This window comes from Poecilia mexicana, unplaced genomic scaffold, assembly GCF_051168715.1.
Source record: "Poecilia mexicana isolate PSO_F unplaced genomic scaffold, ASM5116871v1 scaffold_5, whole genome shotgun sequence".
In the NCBI taxonomy this organism is placed as follows: Eukaryota; Metazoa; Chordata; class Actinopteri; order Cyprinodontiformes; family Poeciliidae; genus Poecilia; species Poecilia mexicana.
Genome location: NW_028263374.1, coordinates 28,135,935 through 28,153,315, shown reverse-complemented (window position 1 = coordinate 28,153,315; position 17,381 = coordinate 28,135,935). Strand labels below are relative to the sequence as shown.

Sequence of the window (17,381 nt, the reverse complement as noted above, 5' to 3'; positions counted from 1 at the left end):
CCATCATCTAAGACTGCATAGGTTTCCAGAGTTCTGACACCATGACGTAGGAGAACAGGAACTACTTTCAACAGAACTCGGCTGCCCTCTGTTGGTCGATCGAGATACAACACCCCTGTTGGATTCTCACTTCTCTCTTGGCTGGGTGATGCTGGTAATGGCCCCTTTGATGGCCCTGTGTTGACATCATGAAGAACTTGTAAGTGTCGGCCCCGGCACAGGTTACAAGACTTCTTCAGGTTACACTGTGCAGCATGATGTGCACGTGCACAGCGCCAACATCTTTTGTTGGTCCTTATCCAATTTGCCAGCTGTTCCTTTGTCAGTTGACTTATGGCTGCACATTGACTCAAATGGTGCTCTTTAACGTCACAAAAGGCACAATAAGGGGGTGGCTTGGCTTTATTCAGTGAATTACTTGGTGGTTTAATGCTTTGAGATAAGCTGTCCGCACCATGGAGCACAGCAACTGACCGTTTCCCAAATCTTCCTTCTCCTTTCAGGCTGCTTGGTTTCTCTCTTAGTCCTCTGGCAGGTAGTTGGCCATCATAATCTTGACACCAAGACTCATATTTTAACCAGTCCGACAAATCAATAAGGGTGTGGTTACGTCCAGACTGCTTAAACATGCATCTACGGAATTCCGCTCGCTGCTCAGGGGGTAACTTACTAAGCAGGCGAGCAACATGTGAGCCACAGTATAGCTCCACCTCTCCCTCAGGACCGAGCGTCTTCAGCATGCCAACCAGTGACTGGATCTGGAGAGAAAATTTCTCAAAGGCGACAACATCACCACGCCGGATGTCAGGTGAGTCCATCACAGCGGCAATCCTCCTCAGGGCCAGTTGGTGAGGCTGTCCAAACTTCTCATTTAAGGCCATCATGGTATCTGTAAATGGGGTTGGAGAGTGAAGGTAGGCTTCCGCTACCAATCTGGCATCCTCCAACTTTAGATGGTCCACTAAAACTTGATATTTGAAGAGCTCTGGACTGTCAGGTGGTAGTAAGTTCTCCAGAGCCATCTTCAGGTGGGCAAACTCACCAGGGTCTCTGTGAAATAGGTTAGGGATGGTTGGACGAGGACCATGATAAGCTGTATCTGAGCTGAAACTTTGATAGGGTGGCCCAGGATTTGGAGAGGTTGTTTGGGGGGCACGAGAAGTCTGTGGAAGAGGTGCTTGCTGAATTGGTTGCTGAGGGGGAGCAGCCTGAATGCTCATGGGCCTGTAATTGGTTGTGGAGCTAAATCTTGGAGTGGTAGCTGAAGGATGTGTTGATCCATACGGCAGTGGGTTTACTAGAGGAACCTGACTGCTGGTTTGATAGTTGTTCCTTGTCTGTTGATAACCTGAGGCCATTTGTGTTGCTGGTTGAGCTGATGACTGATTGCGTTTGGTTAGCAAAGCCTCACCTTTCAAAATCTGAAGCTCACTCATCATTTTGTCCAGGCGCTCCAGGACTGGTGTTTCTTCCTCATCCTCAGTCATCCAAGCTGGTGGTGGTGGCGGTGGCCACTCCTCATCCTCATTATTAACAGGTGGGTCAGAAGGCTGGAAGCATACTGCTCCTTTAAGCTGTTCCTGCTGAGCTTCATGGGCAACATTCATTATTTGTAACATGTCAGTCTGTATAGCTCTTAAATGTGCCAGGTCTGCTGAAATGCGCTGCTGTGACTGCTGAAGGAGGAACCTTTCATGCTGGAGCTCTTCTAACTCTGATCTTAGAGCCATAGCTTCATTCGAGGTGGGAGGTAAAGAACTGGGGGGGGTAGAATGTCTCCATATCCTTGCTGGCCTTTCATCAGGGACTAGCGATTGGGCTAATTGCTCCTCTTTGAACCGTAGCAGACTCCCTACTGTATAATGTGTTATAGGTTCGCTGAGAACCGATGCCTCAGCAGCTGTTGGGGAAGCATATGGCGAGGTGAGGGGGGTCTTCTCGGCCAGTCCCTCCTGTGTAGCCATCCTTCCTCTCTCCACTCTGTGTTGGTAAGAGTTGAGACCATTGAAATCAAGCTCGTAATCTTCATAACGTTGTGGGAGACGAATCTGGCGTTTAGGACGTGCACCACTTCTGAAGTCCTGATTTTCATCCATCTTTACTAGGGTAAGGCAGTGACTCCGGCTCGAAGGACCATTAATGTAAGTGAGTTTGTTCTAAAGTTGAAGGACTGTTAGGCGCTGTTCAGGTTTGTCACCGCTCTCAACCTGGAGTGTCGGCCAGAACACCACTCAGGCCAGGATTCAGCTCAGGACCAGTTTTGGATGAGGTGCAGCAGGAGTTTAATGAAGACACGAGGCAGGATCCTTTAACTGTTCTGTATTCCAAACTGTATCACAGATAATCCACTGAACATGGATGGGCATAAATGTGTCTACATGAAGGTGTGTGTGGTTTCCTAGAATAAACAAAAATACAGAAAATAAGTTCAAGTTGTCCTATCATTACACCATGCTATTATACCTTAGATAAACTAAGAAGGAAACCTCTAAGTCAATATTACTAAGCAAACTTAGGCAAGTTAACTCCACAGTTAACTAATAACCATGTCTCTGCTCCACTGAGAATAGATATGCATGTGCGACACAATGCTCTACAATACACACGTAGCATATAGCTCGGACTTAGCAACAGGTGAAATAATAGCAAACAAATAAACTTCAAATCACTCATTTAGCTGCAGTAAACACTCAAACATTGCAACTTACTCATCAATGACGCACACTCTTAAGGAGAACACATATACGATGGTCTTTCCCACGTGTTAGCACAGCGGCTCGGTTACCCAAACTTCCACACCAGATACGTTGGCTACGGCAAGGTGTTGACGTCATCACTGCCCTAACTACGGTATCCCTTAAGGGACAAAAGTAACGCTGAACAGAAAACACATAATACAAAGAGTAATACTCAACACCAAACTTAAACTATATATAAGGGTCTTTTGAACACATCATATGACGGATAATTTTCTAGGAATCACTCACCAGAGGTACAATGAGACCTTGCACATCTAAAAATAATCCCACCTCAAGAGGACCGCATGTACCATCTCAGATATACTTTTATCTCCAATGCAAAACAGAGATCGTGTTTACATTTCTGTGGCATAACGTTGGCTCCAATGACAGAGGTGGTAAAGGGCGTCCTTTTCTGAAAGCAATTCCAGCCCACAAAATTACATTTTCTAGTTGGTCACCTGGAAATATGCGCTCTTAACTCAAAAAAAAAATCTAATTCCCATTTCATATCCTTCAGCAAAGTGCAAAAATAGTTATGACTAGCTACGTGCTAAAATGTTTGTTTCATAAGATGATTTATTCTAATCATAGTGTTGTAAATCCATCTTTCTAGGTAGGTTTATCATTTTTATAGGCTTACCAGGTCACATTTAATTTTCACTAATTTAAAATATTTCCAGAGTTCCAACTGAACAAATGACAAGATTTCTTTTTAATTGAAATTCAATTCTATGGATTCAAGAAAAGAAAAGTATTTACCACCAAATAATCCAGCAATGTTCTGGTTGCAGCACCTCGTCTCACTCAAAGCAATGCCAAAATAAGCTGCTTTTGTACAAAAAGCAGTCAAATATATTCCAATAAGGTAGAAACCCGTAGCTTTAAGAAGTCCACGGGCCGGTTTCTGGTAATAGTTCATAACAATTAGCTGAATGAAATTCTCAAGTTTTGCAGTACGGCTGGGTGATGACTTAACATTTTAATTGCAGTCTTCTATGTTTTTATTACAATTGTCTGGATAGTCGGTCTCAAAAGCACAAATGCTACTGTAAAAATGTAACATTCAAATCAGCTTTTCCTGCAAGAATTTACAGGACTGTAAAACTCCTCATTCAAAGTCTTGCCGACTTCTGATCACTTTGATAGGCGAAATATTCCCAGATTTCAAAACTCTCTCTGAACTGGTGCTTGTAGTTCCAGTGTGGATTCATCCTTTACATCAACATCAAAACTTTTTGATTAAGAGCGCAATTCAGGTTCAGGCAGACCAGGAGGAAGTTGCAAGTCTGTAAGTGAATTATTAATAATTTAAGTGCAATCGTTCAGTTTCACCGTTTATGCGTAGTTACTGCCGCTGTGAAAAAAAAATGCATTTACTTGCTTGATATTAGGCTTGTTGAATATTAATTAAGCCAAATAAAAATTAAATGCAAGTGTACATGTTTAAAAATCACAGAGTGGATTAGAATCAGATTATTATTTTATGCCATCAGTAAAACTGACAGATAAGAGAAAGCTTAGCGCCACATCTGGTTAATATACATTTTAATAAGAGTTCATTCTGAATTGCTGTTTTATCTATTTACATCTCAGTAATCCATCAACAAAGTAATCAAAGTAACTATGAATCTGGAATTGAAAAAGCAAAGCTGCAAAGTGGAAGATCAAACAGCCAATGGAGCCATAAACCTGCTGTTAATAATTACTGACAGCACAACTAAATAGGCCCTGAATGAGGATTAGTCACAGCTGCGGGATGAGGGATAAGATCGTCTCTTTATGTTACTGAATCATTTTGTCACACTTTGGTCTGACAAATCTGTTCATTTCACACTGAGGCCAGGCAGAGAAAAGGTCAAACCCAGAAGAGAAAAGACAACAAAAAGCAGCGACTGATCGCATTTCACACACATGAAAAGGTCCACAAGTCCTGGTCAAACTACTGTCTCGCTAACATTTCTCAATGTTTGCACGGGATCAGATACAAATACTATAAGGTGAGTTGAAAAACAGACATTTCTAACCTTAAATTATAAAATAAACATTCACCCTGAAGTGAACCAAGTGACAGGACGTTGTAGGCAGGTAGATAAACATTTGCTCTGTTGAGCTGAGCAGTGATGTAAAGGATAAATACCTACAGCAAAGTGACATCGATCAATGAGCGCCGATGCTTAATAAGCAGAAAGCAAGATCAGCATTTTGATGCAGTTTTCCTCTTAATGACAAGAGATGCTGTCTGAGACAAGTTCAAGGAGGATTTGTTTGAAAATGAATCCATCAGAGTTCAGAAAGTTCTGCTTACAGATGGATTGGGTACGTTCAGAAACATTTCATTAAAGAGGGTTAAAAAAATATTTAAAAAAGCCTTTTGAGATCATGGTGCGGTGCTTTCTTCTTAATTAATCCAACACTTTTCAAAGGTTGACTATGAGATAAAACTAAGAGAACACTTGGAGTTTACTGTGGGAGCTAAAGATGGAGAGAAAGCACCAGTCTCAGTTGAAGCAGAGCCAGAAAAGAGGAGCCTGGACTTCTGCCACCGTCTCCAAAAGAGCCTGTTAGAAGCTGCTGGCAAACAGAACCGGCGTTTATCAGCGAACATATTCCTGCACCAGGGTGTAGCCGCGTGTGAACGCAAGCCCAGTCCCACTATCTGGTTCCATAACAACCCTGGAATAAATTCATTTTACTCTCAAATGTCCATTTCTCAGCTTAAAACAAGGAAACCGTTGGAAATGCAAAGTCGAATATTTCATTCAGTTATCAACGCAAATTGCAAAAATACCCAAACTAGCAGGACAAAAGTCTAGTCTGAAGGTTTAAGTTAGCAACCTTTACAAGCTAAAGAGCCATTTTCTCCACTAAATAAAACATTTCTAGAACCTTTCAAAAAGACGTCCACAGTTTAAAAGTTAATGTACGATCAAATGACTTACAATTTTAATTTGATTTTGGAGATTTAGACCAAAGGAAAACAGCAAGGAAAGGCTTTTTTTTTTTTTTTTTTTAAAGCAAAACGTTCCACATAAAATGAAGGATTAAAAAAAAAAATGACAGTTTGCAATCCAACAAAAGAGAAAATAAAAACTCCCTTTTCTAGGCGTTGGTTTGATAAAATTTCAAACTTGACACACTTAATACTAAGAAAAATAATCTATACCATTTTTGATACTGTAGAAATATTTTTATGAAGGAGCAGAATCAGATTAATTAGTATATGACAAAATCTGAGCCTCTTTAATCAGAACGAAACCAACAAGCATCTGGGAATTCAGCCTTCCTTATTAAAATGTGTAAAAATATTACTTCCCTGCACGGTAAAACACAACACTTATAACTAAATAATAATAATGCTACAAAATATAAATAGCTGCAGAGTATTATTGTCCTGTGTTGTAAATTTAAGCTTACAGTTTCTTATTGTGCTTTCATATATATGTAATTTTAGAATTGCACCGATTGCAGTTTTCCGGTCGATCGATCTTTAACAAACCTGACCTGTCGATTATGATTTTGTCAGATTCATGTTTTTTTTTTCCTGAGAAATCACTAAATAAAGCGACACGCAGTGTAAAAGAAGGTTCTGGACCGTGCGGATGGATTCAGCAGCGCTGTGTACATTTTCTGTCTTTCTGCTAATTCTGCTGAATATTCTCTTTAGTGATCAACAGCAATGCAATCTGACTATTGAACATAAAAATTATGTAAAATACCAGGCGGCTTTGTGCTGAAGTAAGGTAGAAACTGTTGCATGGTGTGTTCGGAGTAAGGCAGACGATGTCGACAGCATCACCTTCCTGTGTGAGGAAGTGTTGAAAAGCTGTCCATGTGAGTTAAATCCCAACTCGGTTTACCCTACAGGCTCACCTGTAGACGACAGTTAAAATCAAATCAGCAGCAAAACTGGGATAAGTTTATTTTTTTCCCTGAGACGCTCCTGCTGACTCGGCCTCCTGCATTAATCTCAGGTATAGATGGAGCTGGAGCAGAAAGATGCAACACAGGCAGTACTAAATGAGCATTTTAATTGCGTCGCTCTGAAAATTATTAATGAGGTTAAAGCATGAATAAGTGATGCCCGTCTCCAGCACTGCCTGCTTAACAATAAAAAAAATATATCAGGAACACCAATTTTCATTATAATCAGTACGAATGATTAATTATCATAGCACATGTGATTATCCTACCAATACTGCGTACTGTGATGACAGATAAATGTATAATCCAGCTCTAGAACTAAGTATACATTAGCTGCTGTATATATACAGTTTCTGGTCATTTCGCATCATGTTTTCTTGCATACTTGCAACAAATTTTAAGTTCAAAGTTCAAATCTTGCAGCTTCAGTTTGGATCTACTGTGTGCCAATGATAAATTCATTTTATGACTAGACGTAATTATGAGCTGCTGAGACTGAGGGCTGTGAGGTTAGTAGGACCGGCGTAACCCTGCATTGATCCGAAAGGTCGTTCTTATTTCACCTTGTTAGCAGAGCCTTACTTCCAGCAGCAGATCAGTTTTGATTCCCCTTTAGATTCAGTCCTTTTGTTTCATATTAAAGTAGAAAAATACTTGAGGTGATGATGAATTTGTGGGAGACATCTCAACTGTCGGCAGGTTTTAAGTGTGAAATGTGCAAATGGGGAAGGGTGAGGAGAAAAAAAATAAAACATCTTCACTGTACTAAAAGAAAAAATCTGCAAAGCAGCAATAAAATGGTTCCGTGTTGTACTGCTGGTAGTGTTCCCATCACTGACTGTATTCAGATGTGACTGATAGCAGACTGATAACAGAGAACCACCTGCCTTCCTGCAGCGTTTGGAAATTTATACCCAAACTCCCTCTATATCTGAAACGTAAATACCCATGATGCAGCAGTAAACACCTACACTGGCCACATTAAAACCCCTGTATGCTAAAAAGATGCGTTGTGTTTTTAAATCACACCCCCAATTGAATGTTTACACTCACGCTTGAAAATGGCTGGAAACAGATGTGCAATTACACAACCGTACATCTTTGAAAAGCAGGAGTGGAGCCTCCTGCACAGCCTGCAAGAATGTAGCAGGTGGTTTCTGGATGGTAAGTCAACAACAAAACACTTGCCTTGTCCCTACAGCAGTAAAACCAGCTGACCAAATGAGCTGGGATTCGCTGGGGTTGCTAGGTGACGGGCAGTGCCTGCTGATATGTGAAGGATTTTTAAAATGACTCATTTTCCAGACATCAAAAAATAAGTAAATCCCAAAAAACACATGGGTGTTTTTTTTAAGTCCTGTTTTTGTAAGAAGACCCAGATGGAAGTACAAACACATGCAAAATGCAAATTTTGCATAATAGATCCCCTTTAAAGCTGTCAAATTCAAAGCAAAGTTTCTCAGACATTGATCTTAATTGATCCTCAGTAAGTCTGTGCTCAGAAATCTAAAGGCACAGGGAGTGGAGTAAAACAGTGCACACCCAAAGCCAACAACGATGATCAAATGAGTCATCCACTACTAGGGTGTGTGTGTGTGTGTGTGTGTGTGTGTGTGTGTGTGTGTGTGTGTGTGTGTGTGCGTGGTTTGTCCTCATTTTTAGCCAACAAGTAGACCGACAATAACGTGATCTCTCACCCAGCACAAACAGCACCTGATGTGCCTCGGAGACAAAATATTCAGAAAATACGGTTCAACAGGCGGCGGTCCTCACACGTTTAACATCCACTGATTCCCGTCATGATGAGCGTGCTTACGAAGAAACCTTCAACACCACAAACTCTCCTCTGGGAATTACAATTTGATTTCTGGGCCTTCTGCAACTTGGTGAATCAAAATCTGTTTTTAATCATTTATAAAACGCAGCTAAATGCATCAAAAAAAAAGTTTTTTTCCCCCAAGAATGTGCAAATTAGATCATTTTTTTCATGAGACAAACGTGTAAAGTCCTTTTTAATTTTTGGATATTCCATAACTTACAAACCCCTAACTACTTTATGTGCTCCTTTAAATTATTTTATGCTTAGTTTACTGTATAGAAGGAAAATGAAGGTTGTAATATACTTACTTATTTTTAACTATTTTATAAGTTATATATTTTTTTGACCACTGGTAATTCTGACTTGACAATTTTTGGTCGATGTGACAGAAAGTTTGCACACCCCTGCACTACAGGTGTCAGCTGTCCAAACCGGGAGCATTAAAGCCTTTCTAATAAATCTGCAAGTGTCTGGGATTCTCCTGCTTTATTTCCACTTCTCAGTTGAAATTTCTACAGAACTGCTCAGATATGAAACGGAGGATATCAGGAGAATCCAGCTTCATGTTGCAGATGTTGAAACTGCTGTCCACATGACTGCACAGTCTAAAAAAAGGAAGCTTAATTCATCAATTCCCTTTAACATGCAATCGTCAGCTGCTGTAATGTCGACATAACTGAAATAATAATTAACCTGCGACTGAAAGCCACAGCTTGTCAGGAAGCTTGTCTTCTGCAAGCAGAAGTTAACTGTTGGAGTTACCACACACGGCTCTGATGTGACACATCTACCTGCCGCTGAGGGATAAACCCGGTCTGGCCTGGTCAGCTGGAGCGCGTTACGGTTCACTGCAGGGAGGAATGGACGACGCGCAGCAGCTGTACGGCTTTAGTAACACAGGTTTCTACTTGCTCAGGGTTTCCTCTGATTAACACGAAGGCTGGTTTTTGGCAGCTGACGACGATGATGGAGCTGAAGGACTCGACTTTCAGGACTCTCCTCAAATTCTTTTCAAGCTCAGAGTCAGATCAGGTGGAATATTTGTAGAGAAAACCCGGCTAATGCGGGAGCCATGTTGTGATGACTTCCTGAAGGTGGAGTGTCAGAAAGAGCAGGAGTTTTTAAAGAGACAGAGGCCCAATTTCAAGGTGTCAAAATAGGAAGTAAAATTTCTTTTAATATTTGATATATGTAGCATTTTCAAAACAACTCAAGGTACCGGTTATTGATAATGTTAAAAAATGCACTATATGCCTGAAAACACAAAATACTGCCCGTTTAAGATTGTTTTATAGAAAATTTAAGAAAAAAACCTTAAAAATTCAATTCCCTTTTTAATTAAGGAAAATACTTCCAGACCGCTGACTTTGCTCTCTGCTACCTTAGTAGTTTAACGTTTCCTGTTTTAAGCTTTTGTTTTCCAGCTCCATTTTGTCCCTTGTTGCTTATCAAGGAGAGTATTGACAAAAAAATAGAAATATTTTATTAAAATGTTGTTTCCTACTCAAACTTGAGATTGACAGTGAAGTGTAACATAAAAAGCAGTTTTTACTAAGGCATCAACTTAAGTTTGCTTTTATTTTTAAAAGTTAGTTAATTTTTTTTATCATCCGTTTTTGAACTTTAAGCATTTTCTTTGTACTTCAAACTTGTTTTAATTTTATTGCATTTTAAGCAATAAAATGTTTTCAAAAAAAAGGAACTCAATTGTTTATTTTCTCTTCATTTTCACAGCTAAATCTTCTACTAGCTTTAGGAGCTACCTCAGGAGGGAGGCATTTATTTATTCAATTGTCAGAATAATTGATTGATTACTAAAATAATCGTATAGAAGAGCCCCATTACAGATAAAGAGTTTTTCATCATAAGCGCAATATGTATGCATTTTTGTACAGTTTTGCTTTTAATTCCTGCTCTGATTGTGTTGTTCTTTCAGCAAACTACCTTTTTTGAGTCTGTGTACTCCAGTTAAAGATTATTTGATTACTAAATTAGTTGACGGTTATTTCAACAATCGATTAATCTTCTCCGTCTTACCCTAGATGTAAACTCTCAATGCTTTTCCTTCAGGAAAAGGCAACTTTTTCAAAGTCAGAGAGGAAGAATTATGAAACAGGAAGTGACATCTTCGATTAGATCTGCAGCATCTCATCTCCTCTTCCTCAGAGATTCCCAAACTGGAGCTCCAGGCCCTGCAGCCTCATTAGGTCTGATCTCTTATCATGATGGCCGCCGCCGTTCAAAACGTTGCTTCACTTTCTCCGTAGGTCTTTAAAACATTCATCACACCAGCTGTTCTCGAGTCAGTCAACGCTCTAGTTCACTGCCATAACACTTAAAAACAATTAGATGCTTTGAGGTGAAGTCAATCCAGCAGCCAAACAAACAAGACTCAGAAAAACAAAGTATTTTACCTTTCTGCTTTGGGTTGCGTTCCGATCAGAACAGCAAAGGTGAAAGTTTGATGCAAAGCAACCAATTTGGATCCAAACGAATGAGTCATTTTCAACCCAAACCTGCAGACTCATTCAACAAAACGTTTCTCTTATCACAAGAGGAAGCTGCGGTGATGAGGCTCTGGTTACGCAAGAAGACTCTGAATCCGAAAATGCGCGCGCTGGACTTTGGTGTTGCCACACTTTTCAGAATTTGCATGTTAAGTCCTTTGAATTTGTGGATTATTTTTATGGTACAACACCGAACAAAACAAAAACAAACACTCTTGAATGGAGAGCCGTGTATTCAAACCCAACGGCTTGCAAAACAATTTGTTACATCAGTAACTGAGTGCATTATTATTGCACAAAATGTGAGCTAATCTCAACTGATACATTTATCAATATTTTTGCAATAATTCATGCATGTTTCTCCACAATACACCTCCAGATGACTAATCTCCAAAAAAGGGCTTGCAATGGCTCTTAATTAAAAAGGAACTTGTTCATATTTATAAATGCAGAAATAATAAATGTAGGTTTTTAATAGTTTTTTTCTTACTGCAATATTTGCATTTAATTTTTCCAAAAAAAGTACCAATAAAAGTAAGAGTACCACTAAAGTACCAGTAACATGTTTTAAGATCTGTTTTCCTTATTAGGTTGGAATCTATGAGCTTTTTAAATAACATGAATTTCCATCCTCTTATGTTCATCTTTATTTTAAATCCTAAAAGTAGAAATTAACCATCTTTAAAATTTAGACAAAATGTCCTAAAGTAGATACTAAAGTTGCAGATTTTTTTCCCTCTAGAGTCACAATTCCTAATCATGGGAATATTGAATTAAATGGTCAAAAATTATTTTTATTCTGATTAATTGTTTTTGTAAAGTTATCTTCTAAATGATTCTTTGATACTTTTTGAAGAAAAACCCAGGCAGCAAAGTTCACCTCAGACTGGTAACTTACACTACAGAGTTTTAAGCACAACCCTATTTTTGTCTAAACAAACTGAATTTTAAAAGTTTAGGAATCGTTTTAAATAAATGTTTTATTTGTTTATACTGCTGTCTTTCCCTCCTGTTAGTCACATGATCTAAACAGTCTGTAGACCGACTGAATGGAAAACCTGGTTTCTGAATAAAGAATCGTTTCTGAATTGATTCTAAAAATCTGAATTAAATCACTAGACAATTAAAGATTTGCATTTCTAGTCAATATTTCTCTATACAGTCGGTTTTTTTCAAAAACTCATGTGACATTTGCAGCTCCAAACATGTTGTTTCTTTGTCCTGACAGCAAAATGGCTCCAAGTTATAAAGGTTCCTCTCGTTATTATCTTCTAATGACACAAACTTTCCAGAAGCTTTGATTTAAATGGAGCTGAATCAGACACAGCTGTTGATTTCTCAACCAATTTGTGGTTATTCGATTTATTTAGCTTTAAATCCTTATAAGTCTTGGCATTTATTGGATTTAAAAGACAAAGAGGTACCGGGAAATAAAGGACAAAGCTCTCCAGCTGTTTACAGCCCCTTAAAGCCTCCATGAACACGTGCTTACCTCTCCTTTATGCGTCATAAATTAACAGAGGGTGGGCTGCATCTGTCTTAGGAGGTCTCCGTAGTGAGCACACTACTCAATCATTAACAGCCAGTCAGCGTCCGGCTTCGCTTCGCTGACACTGAACTGCATTAACACCCAAAACAGAGACTTATTCTGCAGGAATAAAGGAAATAAATGCCGAACATTAAGATGCTGCTGGAGGTTAAGGACTCATCCAAACAGGTTCTGGTGAAGGACATGAGTGCAAACCTCACTGAATCGTTCAAGACCAATTAAAACTGTGGCGCTGGTATTTGGAGGAATGCATGTGTGTGTTTATCCCTGAAGAGAGGAAAGGATGACGCTACTCCTGTTGTTATAAATAGATGATGCACACACACACACACACACACACACACACACACACGCGCGCGCGCACACGCGCACACACGCACACAGGGCATCTCAAAGTGTCTGCATGCCGCAGAACAGGGTAATCCTGATGCTTCTCGACCTGTTTAGCTGGTTCCTCAAAGAAATCACAAACACACAACTGATTTTCCATCGCAAACATTTTAACTCTCAATCTGAGGATTTTAAACCAGAACTTGTCAGCAGAGATACATTAAATACTGTAATATTAAAGTGGAATTAGACAGAAGTTTCATTAAGCTGTTGGGAAGCAGAACAAAGTCTAAAGAGATTACGTTAAATTTGATTAAATTTGGTTCACATATTTTCCTACTCATGAAACCAGTTAAACCTTCTATATTCTTACTGGAAGAGATCTCACACAGCTGTATTCTAAAGCAAACCCCTTTGAAAAACAAGACTGCATTCTCCAAAAATAAAAAAGCCCAGAGAAACATGATCAAATCTGGGAAGTTATTTGCAACTCAAAGCTTCACACCAGCTCAGTTGAATCAGCCTTAGTTAATCAATTAGGATCTTAAGCAGCATTTGTGAGCAGCAGTTTCCATGCTCACAGGGCAGATCAAGTCTGAATGGATTAATTTCAATCCCCAGCGTCATGATTGTTAAAGTAGAGTGGAATTAGAAAACAGGACAACAATCGTATCCTTCAGCAAGTTCTGAGACGAGCAGTGTCTCAGGAGGCCGGTTAGTGCTGAATGGGTCGCTTCTCCAGCTTCTTCACATCGTTAAATTCACACAACATGACTGCAGTTTAACACAAGTTCAGCCGGTTAAACTGAGGAATCCGACTTCAAAAGGAAAACTAGTGATAAACGTGACATTTATCTGAAATTCAGCAGCCTGAGCTACGGTGTTTAATCATGAATAGCAGCTGTACGAGTTGATGTCAAATTAAACATGTCACAATAAGTAAATCATTTAAAATGACCTCAATAATTTCCATTCTGATATTTTCTGAAGGGCAATTTTGTTTACAGTGACTTTATAAAGGAGGCGGGTGATATGGACTTAAAGTTTTATCCCCATATTTTTTGGTATTATTGTGATAATGATAAAGGTGACAATAAAAACTAATACTTCTCTTTTTGTCTAACTGCTCCTGAAATTTATACCATTTGTAATACAATCACAAAGAATGTGATTTGGTTTTTATTTCTGTTAGTTTTTGTTTTGGTCGTTTTGTTTATTTATTTTGGATATTTAAAATACTTTCCAGTTCCGGTGTTAAGTGTTTTAGAAAAATCTTTTAGAAAATAAAGTTTATTGATATTTGAGAGGGCAAACATGCATTGTTATTTCATTACCGTTAGATTATTTGAAAATGGTTTCAAAAGAACAATATCATCATTTATCACAATAATTTCTGGGCTGTAATTGTAGGGTTGGATGATGTGAACTTTAAGTTTCACCACAATATTTTTTGGTACTACTGTCATAATAATAAAAGTGACAATAAGAACTATATTACTTTTTTTTTTTTAGAGGTGCCCCGATTGCAGTTTTCTGGCCAATTACCGATCTTTTAAAAAGTTTAACCTGCCAATTCCGATTTTGGCCGATACAAATTTTTTAGGAAATGTTTCCCAATAGAGCAAGAAAGTTGTTGAGTTGGCAACAGTGCAGTAACTATTGTTAATTGTAAACGTGCAGACATAACTTGGTGGGCCAGTCCGTCAGTCAAACCTTTCTCACCGGAGAGCAGAAGAGGACAGTGGCTGATTCTTAGACCTTTGCCAAGCTGGATGAGATTGGTGGATGACATTGGCTTCACATGTAAAAATCCGCCGATCACCAAAAAAATTATTAATTAGAATTTATTGAAACAAGAAAGTATCAAACTTTGAATGAAAAACGATACAATAAATGCCGACACATCCTTCAGACTTCATTTCTTTCATGGTGTTGGTTGCAAATGGTTTTTATTTCCGTTTTATTTATCATCTTTGGGTTTTGTAGTTTATTTATTTTGGATATTTAAAATATCTTCCAGTTCCAGTGTTCTTTATAAAAGTAAAGCTTACTGAGGGCAAAGTTGAGTTATTATGTCATTACCATTACATTACTTGACAACAACACTATTATCATTTATCCCAACAACTTCTGGGACAATTTATTGCAGGGCTTGGCGATAAATGAAGTTTTACCACAATATTTGGTGCCATATAATCATACACTAAATTTATTGACATTTGTTGATACTTTCATTGAACAGTGAACAGTAAAAATAGTAATCCCAAAAATACTGACAGTATTGGTTCAAACATTATCGTTTGTCATATAACTTCTGGGACAATTAATCGTCCTGCAAAATTTGTTATCAGCAAGTTTTTTTCCTCTATTGCTCCATATTAAAATCAGGATCTAATTATATTCATGCCACCAAATCAATCATAGATTCATGAGAAAGCAATCCTTTTTGTCAGTCATGGATTGAAAACGCGGATGTCTCTTACCTTCCCCGTCTTGTGGTCGAACCACACAAGAGCATGATTCCTGGACAGCACCTTGCAGTCGAAGGTGGCGTTGTTCTGGGCCGGTCGGCAGCGAGCCACAGACCTTCCGATCTTGACTGGCTCGTCCAGGTACACATGCCGCTCCTGGAATGGGTGCGAGTTGGGTCGGCAGGTGAACACGGCCAGTGCTGAAGGCATTGATTTTGGCTTGAGTGTGTTACTCCAACCAGACACAATGGAGAGGTTTTCCTGATCCAGATTGGCAGGGTTTTGGTGCATCCCCACTAAAAAAGAATAATCTACAATATCGGCGGCCTGTATGCAGGCAGATCTCCAGGTTCTGTAATCTTCTAGGCACTAACTGATAAGCATTGTCCCCTGTACGCTCTCGGGACTGCACTTTGACTCAACTAGACTGCCCTGCGTTTGAGGAAAAGGAAAATAAAAAACAAACCAAACATGTATAAAAAGACAAGACATTCCTTTTTCAATGGCTCCCCACTAAAGCTACATAACGACGCTTAAATCTGACAGCAAACACTATGTACAGACCAAGGTGCCATGTGTCAAGACATACATGACTGATTATAGCACTGACAGCCTGGCAAACAGCCCCTCACGTCCATCAAACTATTCAAGCAGTGGAGCTGGGAAGTAAAACCACTCAAAGTTTGTCTTTCGTCGCACAAAACAGCAGAAGCTCCTCCAAATAAATAAACCCACCTGTTTATTCCCTACATTTGCAGAACTATTGCGCCTTTTTTCGAGCTGTGATGCGTTTACCTGCCCGCAGCAGGCAAACAACAAGCCGGTCCACACGCACTTTAATCGAGTGTCATCTGCTGTTCGTCTAAACGGCACATGATAATCGGGGTGACCTTGTTACCCTGATACAGGGAGCCTTATCTTGGCACCTCACGTCGGGTCACCACTCCCTCCAGAGTGCACCTACGAGACCGCTAACGACACCTAGCAGAGCCGGAGAGCCAAAAACACCCCCCGTGGGTCGGTTAAAGCAGTCCGATGGGGATTTATGCCTCAAAACACTTAACCGCCAATATTCAGGGGATTAGCAAGTCGTCTTTTACAACAAAAATGCGGATCTCTAACTCTCGGCCAACGTTTCTGGCGTTCAACCAGCTAGGCTATGCTAGGCTAGGCTAGGCTAATGAGTACTTCCAAAGTTATCATTCAAGTCCTCCAATGTTTTCTCCCCACCCTTCTCAACCAGTTCGCTTACCGAGTGGAAGCGATATGCCATACCTGTCTCCAGTAGCAAATAAAACCAGCAAGCCGAGGCGTCATTGGCTACAAACAGTCCTGCACCGCGAACGCAAGCGCAAAGGTGAGCTAGCTAGCAGCTAGCCGGCTAACTGACAGTCAGAACGGAGAGAGACGCGGAAAAATCTGGGGAGTTTCTTCTTCACTGCGGCTCCCCGTGCATCACACTGCTGCTGTGCTTCGGGGGAACCTCACTGGAGGACGCTAGTTGCGCTGTCGTTCTCTGTATTAGTCCTAATCCAGTTTGCCGTGGTGGGGTTTTATTACAGCTGTTGGCTTCCGGAGGTTTTCTGGAGAGAATCTAGAAGAAGTTGTCCTCCTCCGCAAGTCCCAGCCGCCATACTGGAAGTAGAAAGCAGACAGGCGTGGTGCGTTCACTGACCTATAGGATTAACCCAACTCTCTGGTTACCTCATTAATAGATAGATAGACCGATAGATGGATATTTATTTTTATTTCCGTGTTGTTGTTGTTTTTTAATTGGTTGAATTTACACTTTCTATTTTTTGTTTGTTTGTCTTGAGTAGAGTTGGATAACAAAAGTTACATTTACTTGGATAAAAATAGAAATACACTTTTAGGAGTAGTTTTATAATTTACTGTTAGTCGAGCAATATTGTTATGAAGTATCGCTACAGTACAGAATAATTTCTGGTTGCTCTACCCAAAGCGAATAACTTCACAAAATGAAGAACAAATGAAAATTGTTTGAAGCAAAGACTCACAGATTATGTTAAAGTGCAACCTCAT

General features: G+C 39.6%; 1 protein-coding gene and 1 long non-coding RNA gene across 7 annotated transcripts in view; both read right to left on the bottom strand.

Annotated features, from left to right (window-relative positions):
- Window positions 1-17,001, bottom strand: part of slmapa (sarcolemma associated protein a) — a 66,200-nt gene extending 49,199 nt beyond the window's left edge. For 4 of the 6 annotated variants that reach the window (XM_015001677.2, XM_088005834.1, XM_088005835.1 and 1 more), the window contains exon 1: window positions 15,351-17,001. In XM_015001677.2, the coding sequence (XP_014857163.1) occupies window positions 15,351-15,629 (279 nt within the window). In that variant the 5' untranslated portion in view covers window positions 15,630-17,001. The remainder of the gene's footprint in view (window positions 1-15,350) is intronic. The other 2 variants (XM_088005833.1, XM_088005837.1) reach the window with 1 other exon arrangement.
- On the bottom strand, window positions 2,305-2,954 carry LOC148159780 (uncharacterized). Its single transcript, XR_015762900.1, has 2 exons — window positions 2,709-2,954; window positions 2,305-2,398 (listed from the first exon to the last, which is right to left on the bottom strand). It is a non-coding gene; the product is annotated as an uncharacterized LOC148159780 (long non-coding RNA).
- Window positions 17,002-17,381: the final 380 nt, after the last annotated feature.